The 13,966-nt window shown below is 44.1% G+C and overlaps 1 protein-coding gene across 6 annotated transcripts in view; it reads right to left on the reverse strand.

Annotated features, from left to right (window-relative positions):
* Slc5a11 (solute carrier family 5 member 11) overlaps positions 1 to 13,966 on the reverse strand; it is a 53,102-nt gene that overhangs the window by 34,439 nt on the left and 4,697 nt on the right. For 4 of the 6 annotated variants that reach the window (XM_013076338.3, XM_004855969.3, XM_013076339.3 and 1 more), the window contains 3 exons: positions 5,777 to 5,935; positions 3,179 to 3,268; positions 1,496 to 1,600 (listed from right to left, as the gene is read on the reverse strand). In XM_013076338.3, coding sequence (XP_012931792.2) covers positions 1,496 to 1,600; positions 3,179 to 3,268; positions 5,777 to 5,911 — 330 coding nt within the window. In that variant the 5' untranslated portion in view covers positions 5,912 to 5,935. The remainder of the gene's footprint in view (positions 1 to 1,495; positions 1,601 to 3,178; positions 3,269 to 5,776; positions 5,936 to 13,966) is intronic. The other 2 variants (XM_013076337.3, XM_021237344.2) reach the window with 1 other exon arrangement.

Consider the following 13,966-nt stretch of genomic DNA (forward strand, 5'->3'; position numbering starts at 1 on the left):
GTGGTGCCTTTTCATCCCATTTCCTCGATGCCTCATTACTGCTTTCTTTCAGCTGCACTCCCTCCTCTCCTCAGCAGCAGTTAAAACAAAGCTGAGGGAGGCTGAGGCAGGAGGACCAAAAGTTCAAGCCAGCTGGGCAAATTCGCTAGACCCTGTCTCAGAATAAAAAATAATAAAAGGCTAGAGATGTCACTCAGTGTGAAGACCCTAGGTTCACACTGCACTTCAAAAACGAAAAGCAAAACCAAACAAAATCCCAAGGCCTCGAGACCCTGGAGCAAAGTCGAGCCACACCAGCGAGGTGCTGTGGCAGAGCTCACACGGGGATCAGACTCGCTTTTACTTGTGCGCTGGGGCAGCAGTGCTTCGCCAGTCCTCCACCAGGACACCGTGGAGAGGACGCTTGCCGAGCACCCGTTGCACGCTAGACACCTGCCCCTGTGCAAGCGCTGACTCACTTCGTGCTCACAGTGGCTCTGCCTGGCAGCCGCCGTTCGCACCCCATTCTGCACACAAGCGTGAGCAGCGTAAGTAATCCCCCGAGCTCACAGCGTTATGCACCGCTCCGGGACGAATGCCACGATCAGGGCCTCTGTAACTGAGCTCCGGATTACGACAGTGCATGTGACCGGCTTGATCCGTGCCCGGGACAGGGAAGCGCTTTGAAAGTGGCAGTCATGTGCGAGTGAGAGTCACCGACAATAAGTGCAAACCCCCTTCCCAGGAAAAGCCCTCCGGTGTGAGGCCTGCTCTCTAGAAAGAAGCCCCATACTTTCTCTTGGGCATCTCTAGGGGATCAACAAGGTCAAATACTACCATGTTGTATAATTTTATGTTTTTACTGTACGAGGGATTGAACCCAGGGCCTTCACCTTGAGCTACATCCTCAGCTCTCTTTTTATTTCTTTATTCTGAGACGAGGTCTCACTAAGACACCAAGTTGTCGCGCTGGGCTTGAATTGGGATCCTCCTGCCTCAGCCTTATCGGCGTGTGCTGCATGTCCAGCTCTGAGCAGTATAGCTTCCATGATGGCCAACTAATGCCTAAAATGTACAGAAATGCCCTGCAGTCTGTGATGGTTTCTTTTTTCTGTGCCCATCTAGCAAACAGGAAGACCTGAGACTTACAGATATCCCTGAATTGAGTGCAGCAGGGGCACCCTCGAAGTCTCCTGTTTGTTTTTCCAGAGTGCTGCCCAGCTGGTGGGGTGGCAACGCCAGTGATCCCAGCTACTTCAGGGGCCGGTGCAGGTGGACTGCAAGCTTGAGCCCAGCCTGGCGACTTAGTGATTTAGTGGGACCCTGTCTCAAAGTAAGAAATGGAAACAGCCAGGGTGCAGCTCTTCCCTACCACACGTGAGGCCTCAGGTCCAGCCCCAGTACTCCTCACAAACAAGGTGGGGTTCTATTTTTGGAGTGCGGGCATTCACACTTCTGCCCCCAACCTACCTATCAGGTAGAGGTAAGAGGTCCGTGTCCAGGGCTGAATACTTACATTGAACTCATAAGCAGCCACAGAGATGCCTACAGACGCGCCTGACCCCGCCAAGCCAATGAAATGTCCACTCCCGATGTTGCTGGCAAACAAAGATGCCCCGACCTGTGGGCAGAGGACAGGCAAAGGGTAGGATTGGGCCAGAAAGGGAAGTGGATAAAAAAAAAAATCAAAAAAAAAAAAAGGGAAGTGGAGAAGGTAGTGCCATCCCTACCCTATCTGGCACCCTTGTTCAAATTAGAAAAAGACTCTTTCCCTATACTCTTACTTCCACCAATCAGAACCTTACAAACACAGGCATATACACAAGGCCTAAAATGTGAATTGCACCTCCTAGGGGATCCAGTATACAGCCTGAACGACTGTCCGCAGCATCTCCAGAGGGAAGAATGACAGGTGCTATGGCTTGTACCCCGATGTCCCCCCGAAGCCTCATGTGGTCATAGGTGGGGAGTTTTGAAGGAGACTGGATTAGGGTGTGTGATGCTGGGATTAAGGGTGCCCTGGCCTGGGTGTGGGTGGCACCACCCAAAGAGTAGGCAGCTTGGATGGAATATGAAGCCACAGAAAGTAGCTACTTGGCTGCTTGGCTGCCTTCTGCCTGCCATGAACAGTTTCTCCTCTGCGATGCCCTTCTGCCATGCTGTGCTGCCTTGGAGCCAGCTGATTAGGGACTGAAACCTCTACAAACTGTGAGCCAAGTAAACCTTCCCTCCTTTAGCTTTGGGTGTTGGGTATTTTGTCCCAGCAGTGAGGAAAGTAACTAAGACAACCAGTGCTCCCCAGCCCTGCTTCTAACACAGCAAAGTAGACAGCCCTTCTGGGAGAGGGTGCAGTGGTGGAGCTGTACGCAATCACTCCACTCTCTGGCCTCAGCAGACTGGATTGGACCTGCCGGGGCCAGTCATGCTGCCTCTCCAGGGACTGTGGAATGGGGTGGGCTCTGCTGTGCCTTGGACTGGGGACAGGGAAGTCAGGGAGCTGCGTGATGGCGGGGAGAGGTGTGCTCAGCCACACACTCTCAGTGGGCCTTGCAACTAGAGGAAGGGTGTGGGGCTTTCCAGGGTACTGCAGACAAGTAAAATAATGACAGTTCTCAGAGAATGGGTTTTAGAAGAGCTTCTTCCCCATCCTGGCCTCTCCTGCTGCTTTTGGGGTACTCGCGGAGCTAAAGAGAGCAGAATGGCAACAGAGCCAGGAAGAACACCCCAGAAGTTCTTACTGAGATTCAGCTGTTTCCTAGTCACCAAGTAAATGCAGCTGCATGAGTGAGCCCAGAGGGGGACAGCAGAGGAGCCAGGCAGCCAACCCGTGGAGTCATTAGAGACAATACACTGAGCTCTGTAAGCTGCTCAGCATGGGGAGGGCTGTGTACTGGCTGCTGAGTGACAACAAAAGGGTTAAAATTCCTCAGCAGCAGAGCTCCTAGACACCCATGTCCCTCTTGCCAGTGGGAGCAAGTGGTCACAGGCAGCAACAAGCCTTTGACTTCTAAACAACACGGAACAGAGTCCAGAGATGGAATCGCAGCACCTAAATGTCTTCTGAAGCAACATTTTTTTCATATGGTGCTGGAAGTTGAACCCAGGGCCTGGCACATGCTAGGCAAACAAGCACTCTACCGCTGAGCTACACCCCCCAGCCCAAAGAAGTGACTTTTTGATTGAAGCAGACAGCACTTACTGGCCACCACACCATGTCTCCTCCAGCCAAGAAGTAGCCTTTCACTGTGTCTGTCTTGGTCTTCACAGTGGACTGAAAAGAAGGCAGGAGCTGAAGGTGATGTTAGCAGTCAGAGGCATCCTGGGGGCTTAAGGCACGGACTGTAACCTGCAGGTCCCATGGGCAGGATTTGGAAGTCAAATATATTTTCCTTACCTACAGGTTTTAGTGTGACTAAATTTTAATGTGACTGTCTTTAAATGAGACAAAAACTCTTCTGGCCAACGCGGGCCCTGCCAGTCCCTGCTTCACACATTTGTGATAAAGCTCCTCAGTCCCCTGGGGACTTGAGCTTCAGACTCATGGCTTGTCTGGGGTAGCTCATGGTGGACATCATTTATTGAATATTTACTGTGCTCTTGACACTATGCTAAGCCTTTTATAAGCATTAGCCCAATTTAATGCTCACTAACCCCTATTGAGCCAGTTTGACATGTGGAGAGCCTGAGGGTCATGTCCTCCTAGTCTACTCTGCTGCAATAACAAAACGCTCGAGACTAGGTAACTTATAAACACCAGAAGAGTACTGCTCACAGTTCTGGGGGCTGGGAGGTCCAAGATAGGAGCCCATAGGTTTGACATCATGTGTCTTTGCACGGTGGGAGCGGGAGAGCAAAACTGCTGGCTAGTCCCCTGATCTTCTTTTATAAGACACCCAGTCTGACACACAAACTCACTCCTAACTGCCTCCTCATGCCCCACATCTTAATGCTGTCCCAGTGGTGACTAGGCCTCAACATTTGGGGAAATACAGGTAATTCTTAAACACATCATACAAAGTGAAAAATACGGTCAATCTTTAAATTTTTTAAATCTTCCTCAAATACCCTGCCCTGGCTTCAAACACACTTATTCCGTCATTCTTGCCAGTTTCTGAAGTGGCTCTCAAAATTCCAGTCTGTGAATGTCCTCAGTTGCATTGTTGTGGCTGCTTTGATTTTCTGCATCGATCCAAAGTGTTTACCTTTTGCAGTCATTTAGACTTTGGGAAAGAGCCAGAAGTCATATGGTGGCAGATCCAGTAAATACATGAATGAGAGCACACTGTAATGTTTTGTGTATTTTTTGGTACCGGGGATCAAACTCGGGACCTTGCGCTTGGGAGGCAGGCACCGGATCCCCTGAGCTAAATCCCTGGCCCAACACTGTAATGATTTTAAGAGCCTGTCTTTCCATTAGCTGGCACTGGGGACCAGCAGACACCATATTTTTTATCACACTTCCTAGAGACACTCACAAAAGACTTCCAGAACTGCTTCAGAAAGTAGAAAGAAAGATGGGATGAGTGTGTCCAAAGTGAGGGCAGGCTGTTGAGGAGGATTCATGGCAATGTGACTTTTACCACAATAGAATTTTAAAACAAACCAATATTCACTATATATTTTTATGACGCCTCATATTACACATGGGTGTAATAGGAATGATCAGCCTCATTCAGTGTGAGATGAATGCATGTCAACAATACATTGAGCTATTATTTTCCTCCTCCATCAGTTTGGCTAAAAAGGAAGAAGTGTGACAGTGCACTGGTGGAGAGGATGTGATAAACACAGGCTTTGTCGTGCACCAGTGTTGAGTGTGCTGATTTGTCTGGGTGTTTGGACACCAGATAGGATGAACCCTTTAACCTGATAACCTACTGCAGGAGATTTACCTTACATTTGAGCTGTGGTCCAAAACAATGAGTGTACAAGGGTTGCTTATCATAGCATTGACAGGAAGAGATGGGAAAAACCCCAAACTGACCCTCAGCAAGGACTGGGAAATAAGTTACCAGAACAACTGGGATACTGTGCAACTTTTAAGAAGACGAAGAAAGTTTCACAGCACATACTGATATGAAATGACACCTAAGGGTTACTGATAAGTGAAAAATAACAAGAAAACCCCCAGCATGGATAAGCTGGGAAATAAGAAAAAGGGAAATGTATGTATTAATATTTGCTTTTATTTGCATAAAGAAACTGGAAAGATACCCTAAATTACAGCGCTAACAAGCTAATAGCAGTGGTTACCTTTGGAGACAAGGGTAACAGAAAGACTTGACACTATGTCCTATGCTATTTTATTTTTAAACCATGTGACAGTATTGCCTTTCAATTTTTTACTTTAAATTTAAAAAAAAAGAGAATAACCTTCAAAGTAATAGAGATTCTTATTCTGGCTCTTGTAACTTATAAAATAAGAGGCTTCAGTTTGGGGGGCGGGCCAGGTGACTGAGGATTGAATCCAGGGCCTCCTGCGAGCTAGGCAAGTGCTCTTCCACTGAGCCACATCCCCAGTTCTAGGAGCTTAAAGTCTCTGAAGGCCAGTTTCATTTTTTTTTACCTGCAAAATAGGTGTAGCATCTTCCTGAGAGGCACCTGTGCAGACTACAGGGGTAACAGAAGTGAGATGCTCAGCCTGGAGCCTGACACACAGTCAGCACCCGATGTGTTTTTAGTGGTGAACGTTCCGATTACTCTATGGTCTGGCGCTAGTTTTTTCTTCTCTCAGTCAGTATTTTATCTCCAAAATGATGGGGTCACCTTGGACTTTACCCTCTGTGGCCTGGCTTACCCATAGTCCAACAGCAAGGACAAAGAGGAAGTATAAAACCAGCACAGCGATGTCACCTGGCTCCAAGCTCTTCTGGGGAAATGGCTCCAGGGGATCAGAGTGTGGAGGTTGAGCTCTGCCGTCGCCGCTCTCCATGGTCCTGAACCGGCCCTCTCGGTCCTGGGAAGAGCAAGCACTGGTCAGAGAACAGAAGCCAGAATCCTGCTCCTTCTCATCCTGGCTGTAGCTGTCTGTCGGGGCACCTGAGGAGGACCCCAGTCTGGGTGTGTGGCAGACAGACTGTCAGGAAGACACCTCCATCCATCCATCCATCCATCCACTCACTCATTCGTTCATTCGACAAATATTTACCATGAATCACAGCTCACACTTAGTTATTGTTGTGTTACCAGTGCCAGCCACTCACTTGGCAAAGTATAAAGTTGGGTAAACAACGTACACAGATGGTTTCTATATCCTTTTCTACTTACCAAACACATGTGCCAGACTGAGAGGAAAACTAGACACATGAACTGCTTCCCATCTCAAAGGCCTCATACCTCATAAGGCTCAATCAAACACCACAATATTGTTCCTGTGCTGGATATGCCCACAAAATCACATGTATTTAGTACACAGCTGTACACCACCTCCTATGTGTCAGGCATTATTCTAAGTGTTCACCAACCTGAAAAATGGGCACCATTGTCATAATGGTCTGCTAATAGGTGATGAAGTGGAAGCATGGAGAAGTTAAGTAACTTGCCCAAGGTGGGGCTGGGATTTGAATTCAGGGGATCTTGCCCCAGCATCCACACTGTGAACCCCTTTCCCAAGCTCTTTCTCAGTAGGCTGCATGTCCATGGCAATTTGAGGGGTTCCTGTGGTAGACAGGACAATGGCTCTGAAGAGCCCTGACCTGTGACTATGTTGCTACATAGAGCAGGACAGTGACATCTGCAGACAGAATTAAGGTCCCTAGTTTAAAGTAGGGAGGTGGCCAGATGTATCTGAGCTTAGAACAAGGAGAGGCCGGCCAGGCCTAGGGGCACACACTTACAACCCAAGCACTCTGACAGACTGAGGCAAGGGATCACAAGTTCAAGCCCCACCTGAGCAACTTAGCGACTGAGGGAGGACCTGCTCAAAATCAAAGGGGCTGTGGATGTAACTCACTGTGAAGGCCCCAGTACTAAAAAACTAAACAAAACAAAAGGAAGGAGTTAGCTGGATGATCAGGGTAGACCTAATGCAATCACAACTCTCAGACAGGAGAACCAGAGAAATGGGGTTGGCTCAACATGCTGGCTTGTAATGGGATGATGTAGCGCTTGACCAAGGGACACAGGTGTCTCCCAGAAGCCTGATCAGGCAAATTAACAGCACTCAGAAGGAATTCAGCCTTGCTGGTGCCTTGACTTTAGCCCAGGAAGATCCACCTAGAACTACTGATCTCCAGAACTGTAGGATAAGAAACTTGTGCTGTGTGAGCCACTAAGTCTGTGACAATTAGTTATAGCAGTGATCAGAAATGGATGCACCCCCAAAGGGTAATTTTTTATTATAAGTGATGAGGGCACTGACTTACATATACCATGGTGTGCAGCCTAGGGCTTCGGGAATGAGAAGACTCAGTCCCCTCCCTTCCCAATACAAGGGAAGGCCCTTGTATGGGCCCTGAGAGGGGACAATCCACTTTGGACAATACCAGCCCAAGGAGGGGCTTTGTGTACTGCAGGTGCATAGAGTTAGAGCTGTTAAGAATTCAAGCTCTGGTGGCACCGCTCCCAGTGCAGAGGAGGTAAACCACGCAGGCACCAGCAGCAAACCTGTTCCCTCCCCCATTGAAATGAGAAGACACATAAACAACCCTCAAAACCAGACTTCCAGGGCTGGTAATTTAGCTCAGTGATTTCATGGCCTGCTGTGCAAGCGCAAGGACCCAAGTTCAATCCCTGATTCCAAAAACAAAAAAGTGAGGGGAAGATTTCGGGGCTGGGGATTTAGCTCAGTGGTTCTGCCACCTGCCTCACAAGTGGAAGGTCCTGAGTTCAATCCCTGGTACAAAAAAAAAAAAAACAAAAACAAAACCAGACTTCCACATACAGCAACCCCAAAGGGAAAGAAGATGGAACACTCTGATACTCAACCACCTGGACTTCCTGAACTGGCAACAAAAGAGGATTTGGAAAAAAATGAAATCAGAAATAATTTTGCAGATAAGAGCAGAGATTGTGCCCATAGTGCAAGACATGGCTAATAAATCTAGAAAGGATGCAGATTTAAAAAAAATAGAGGAGCTGAGGAACATGATGGAATCCCAACATAGGAAATAAATGGAATACATAAAACAGATGCAAACAGATTTCCAGGAGATTAAAAACTCCATCGAAAGTCTGCTCAGCAGAATGAACCAATGTGAGGATAGAATTTCAGCTATAGAAGATAAGATTGCAATTAGTGACCAGGAAAAGAAAAATTGCTTTAAAATTGTAATGGACCATGAGAAATTAATCCAGCAGCTTCTAGACGATGCAAAGAAGAATAACATAAGACTGATTGGAGTCAATGAAGAAACAGGAGAGAGTGCAGATGACATTAAAAAAAAAAAAAAACTGTTCACAGAAATGATGGCAGAAAACTTCCCAGGCAGGGGAAAAGAACTTGACATACAGATAAGTGAGGCATATAGGACTCCAGCTAGCCTTGATCAATAAAAATCTACACATAGGCATATAATAGTTAAGATTCCAGAAACCCAACAGAAGAACAAAATTCTACAAGCAGTTAGAGAAAAGAAACAAATCACAGACAAAGAAGAGCCCATCAGAAGAATCACAGCAGACATCTCAACACAAACCCTCAAGACAAGAAGAGCTTGGAGTGACGTATTCCAAGCCCTAAAGGAAAACAGCCTCCAACCCAGATTGATGTACCCTGAAAAGTTATCTTTCAAAACTGATGGATAAATAAGATACTTTCATGACAAAGAGCACCTTAGGAACTTGACGAATACCAAACCAGCACTCCAAAAAATTTTAGACATATCCTAGGAAAACACAATGAGGATCACAACCCCAGGAAGCCCAGGAGAATGAATCCAATTGGGCATGACAAGAAATTAAATGCGAAGGGGGAGAATCCAACAAAAAGAAAAAGTCATGACAATGATAAGTCAATATGTATCAGTTATAACCATCAATGTTAATGGGCTCAATTCACCAGTCAAAAGAAATAGACTGGCAGAATGGGTCAAGAAGCAAGATCCAACAATATACTGCATACAAGAAACACACTTAATTCAAAAAGAAACTCATAGACTGAAAGTCAAAGGGTGGAAAACAATACTCCATGCCACAGGAACCTGAAAAAAACATGAGTAGCTATCCTCTTTGCAGATCAAGTGGATTTCAAATCAACACTGACTAAGAGACAAAGAAGGACACTGCATCTTTGTAAAGGGAACAATCCAAGAGGAAGAGATGACAACCATAAACATATATGCACCAAACACTAGTGCACCCAACTATATAAAACAAATACTAACGGACATGAAAAATCAAATAAGCACTAATACAATAGTAGTGGGGGACCTCAATAGCCAACTATCACAAACAGATAGATCAACTAGGCAAAAAAATATGCAACAAAATGCTAGAACTCAATCACTCTTGAACACACCAACTTAACAGATGTTTACAGTGTTCTGCCCCACAAATCAGAATACACATTCTTTTCAGCTGCACACAGGTTGTTCTCCCAAATAGACCACATACTCACGCATAGAACATGTTTAAGGAAGTGCAAAGGAACTGAAATTATCCCTTGTATATTATCAAACCATAGTAAGATGAAACTGGAGATCAATAGCAAAAGAAACCACAAGAATTTCATAAACACATGGAAATTGAACAACACACTTCTGAATAACCAATGGGTCACAGAGGAAATTAAAGAAGAAATCAGACAGTTCCTTCAAGTAAATAAAATGACAATACAACATATCGGAATCTATGGGAACAATGAAAGCAGTCTTATGAGAGAAAGTCATAGCAGTGAATACACATATTAGGAAAACAGAGCGAGCCCAATTAAACAACCTGATGCTGAACCTCAAGCTTCTAGAAAAAGAAGAGCAGGACATACCTAAATCTCATACAAGGGAGGAAATTATAAAGATCAGAGCATAAATCAATGCAATGGAGACTAAGAGAACGATACAAAAAATCAATGAACCCAAGAGTTGGTTCTTTGAAAGAATAAACAAAATTGACAAACCTTTAGCCAACCTTATCAGAAAAAGGAAAGAAATGGCCCAAATCCATGCAATTAGAAATGAAAAGGATGAAATTACAATGGACCCAGCAGAAATCCAGAGGATCATCAGTACCTACTTCAAGAACTTATAAGCCAATAAGATGGAAAACACAGAAGAAAGGGACAGATTCCTAAATAGGTGTGAATTACCAAAGTTGCACAAAGAAGACCTAAAAATTCTAAACAACCCAATATCCATCAATGAAATTGAAAATGTAATTAGAAACTTTCAAATAAGAAAAGCCTGTGTCCTGGTGGCTTCACTGCTGAATTCTACAAGACATTTAGAGAGGAACTACTGCCACTACTGTTTAAACTCTCCAATGAAATTGAAAGGGAAGCAATACTCCCAAATTCATTCCTGGAAGCAAGCATCACCTTGATCCCCAAAGCAGAGAAAGATTCAACTGAAAAAGAGAACTATAGGCCAATCTCACTAATGAACATAGATGCAAAAATCCTTAATAAGATACTGGCAAATAGAATCCAGAAGATCATCAGGAAGATCATACACCCTGACCAAGTGGGATTCATCCCAAGGATGCAGGGATGCTTCAACATATGCAAATCAATCAGTGTAATTCACTGTATCAATAAAACCAAGGACAAAAATCATACGATCATCTCAATAGATGCAGAAAAAGCATTTGACAAAATCGAACAAGCATTTATGATAAAACTCTACAAAAAATTGGAATAGACAACCTCTACCTCAATCTAATAAAAGCCATCTATGAAAAACCAACAGCCAATATCATACTAAATGGTCAAAAACTGAAATTCTTCACACTAAAATCAGGAACAAGACAAGGATGTCCACTATCACCACTCTTGTTCAATATAGTTTTGGAAACATTAGCCATGGCAATTAGACAAGAGAAAGAAATAAAGGGAATAAGGATAGGAAATGAAGAAGTCAAATTGTCATTATTTGCAGATGACATGATACTCTATATAAAGACGCCAAGAACTCCACCAAAAGTCCTCTAGACTTAATAACCAAATTCTGCAAAGAAGCTTGATACAAGGTCAACACACAAAAATCAATAGCTTTCCTCTACACAAACAACAGACTCACTGAGACAGAAATAGGGCAAACAATTCCTTTCACAATAGCATCCAAAAAACAAATATCTAGGAATCAACCTAACAAAAGAAATCAAAGACCTCTTCTCTGAAAACTATAGCACTCTGAAAAGAGAGAATGAAGATGATATCAGAAAATGGAAAGACATCCCCTGCTGGGCAGGAAGGATCAACACAGTGAAAATGGCCATACTTCCAAAACTGCTATATAGATTCAATGCAATCCCAATTGAAATCCCAACAGCATACTTCACGGACCTTGAGAAAACAATCCAAAAATTCATTTGGAACAGGAAGAGACCCACAATAGCAAAAAGAATTCTAGGTAACAGAGACACAGCAAGGGGTATTACAACCCCCAACTTGAAACTATACTACAAAGCTACTGTGATAAAAACAGCATGGTATTGTACACCTAAAATGTACCAATAAAATAATTTAAAACAAAAAAAAACTACCATGGTACTGGCAAAGAAACAGACCTGAGGACAAGTGGAACAGATTAGAAGGTGCAGAAACAACTCCAGACACACTCAGCCACCTCATCTTCGACAAAGGAGCCAAACATCCTCATTGGAGGAAAGATAGCCTCTCTCTTTTTTTTTTGTTGGTACCAGGGATCGAACTCAGGACCTTGCACTTTGGAGGCAGGCACCGGAACCACTGAGTTAAATCCCCAGCCCCAAGATAGCCTCTTTAATAAATGGTGCTGGAAAAATTGGGTTTCAACTTGCCAAAGATTAAAACTAGACCTATATCCCTCACCATGCACTAAACTAAAATCTAAATGGATTAAAGATCTAAATATTAAAACAGGAATGCTGAACCAGCTGGAAAAGCGGTTAGGTAGAACTCTTGAAGACATTGGTGTAGGAAAAGATTTTATGAACAAAACCTCAGTTGCCCATGAACTAGCACAATCAACAAGTGGGATCTCTTCTTACTAAAAAGCTTCTGCACAGCAAGAGAAACCACCAGCAGTGTGAAGAGACAACCCACAATGTGGGAAAAAATTTTCAGCTGCTGTTCCTCAGATAAAGGTCTACTATCTCGAATATACAAAGAATTTTTAAAAAAACAGACCTCCCAAATTTAAAAACCCAATTGCAAAATGGGCATCTAAAGTGAACAGACATTTCTCAGACAAAGAAGTAGAGATAGCAAATAAATACATGAAAAAAATGTTTAACATCACTGGTCATTGGAGAGATGCAAATGAAAACAATGCTGAGATTCCACCTCACTCCAGAAAGAATGGCTGCTATCATGAAATCAACCAATAACAAATGCTGGCGGGGCTGTGGGGAAAGAAGAACCCTGCTCCACTGCTGATGGGAGTGCAGACCGGTGCAACCACTGTGGAAATCAGTATGGAGATACCTCAAAGAACTAGGACTGGAAGTTCCATTTGACTGCGCTATTCCCCTGCTTGGTATCTTCCCCAAAGAATTAAAAGCATCATACCACAGCGATATATGTGCACCCATGTTCATAGCAGCACAGTTTGTAATAGCTAAAATTTGGAAACAGCCCAAATGCCCATCAACTGGAAACTGCATAAAGAAAATGTGGTTTTTTTATAAAATGGAGTACTATTCAGCCATAAAAAATGAGAGATTAGAGATATTTATAGCTAAGTGGATGCACATTGAAGCAATACTCTTAAGTGAAATAAATAGGACACACATGTGTAAATACTGAATAGTTTCTCTAGTGTGAGAAACTGAAAGTGTAAACAAGGATTAAAACATATAATAGATAATGTGAAATAGGAAGAAAAGGGGCAAAGGGGAAGGGGTAGTGGGAGGGGTAAGGGAAAGGAAAGAAGGGAATAGAATTAATATGAGAAAATTAAAAAATGGAAACAAAGTCTTTGTAAATAGGGAGGGGTGGAGGGGTTGAAGGGAGGGCAGGGGAAGGGGGAAAAGTAAGAACCAAGAGAGATTATGTAATGGTGCAAATTTCCAATGATGAATGTCATTATATTGTATACCTAAAATGTTCCAATAAACTTAAATTTAAAAAAAGAATTCAAGCTCTGAAGTTGCACCGCTGGCTGAAGCCCTTATCACTCCCAAGCATCTGGACAATCCCTTAACTCTACCTTAAGCCCTGTGTGTAGTCACAGTCTCTTTCATAGGTGACTGTGAGCTCACGCACAGTGTGGCCCTACCACTGTGCTCTACTCATTCGCTGTGCATCTGTGTCTGGTGCAAGGTGTGGTGAGGGACAGATCACCGAATTTCACGTGGGGGACTCCAGGAGCAGCACATGAGCTGGATGTGAAAGATGAATAATCTGACATGGATGTGTGGCCGAAGAAAACACACAGACCCTGAGGTGCGAATAAACGCGTTGCATGCAAGGGCCTCCAGATCCTTCCTGAGCCCAAGGGAGGCTAGAGGGACGGAGATGGGGAGGGGCAGACCTGAAGGCGTCAGGTGAGTCTAGCACTCCTGGGCTTTGTAAGCATGGGGCTCTCCACCCACCGGATGTCATGCTCGGTTTTTGTGGTAAATGTTTTGTAACTGCCTTTTACTAGGTACTAAAGGGAAAGTCACAGTTAGTGTTATTACATATACAATTTAAAAATATGGGCTGGGGATTTAGCTCAGTGGTTTCGCCGCTTGCTGGGCAAGCTCAAGGACCTGAGTTCCATCCCCCATACCAAAGAAAGAAAGAAAGAAAGAAAGAATAAATGCTTCTCTGTAACTGTAGTATAAAAGAGAATTTAAAAATCAATTAATTCATGGTAAAGCAATGATGCCACTGGAATATCCAAAGGGTAATGTGAGGCTTTCAATTACT

This window comes from Heterocephalus glaber, unplaced genomic scaffold, assembly GCF_053883595.1.
Source record: "Heterocephalus glaber isolate CG9 unplaced genomic scaffold, H.glaber_assembly_v1.0 deba00000943, whole genome shotgun sequence".
NCBI classification, from domain to species: domain Eukaryota; kingdom Metazoa; phylum Chordata; class Mammalia; order Rodentia; family Bathyergidae; genus Heterocephalus; species Heterocephalus glaber.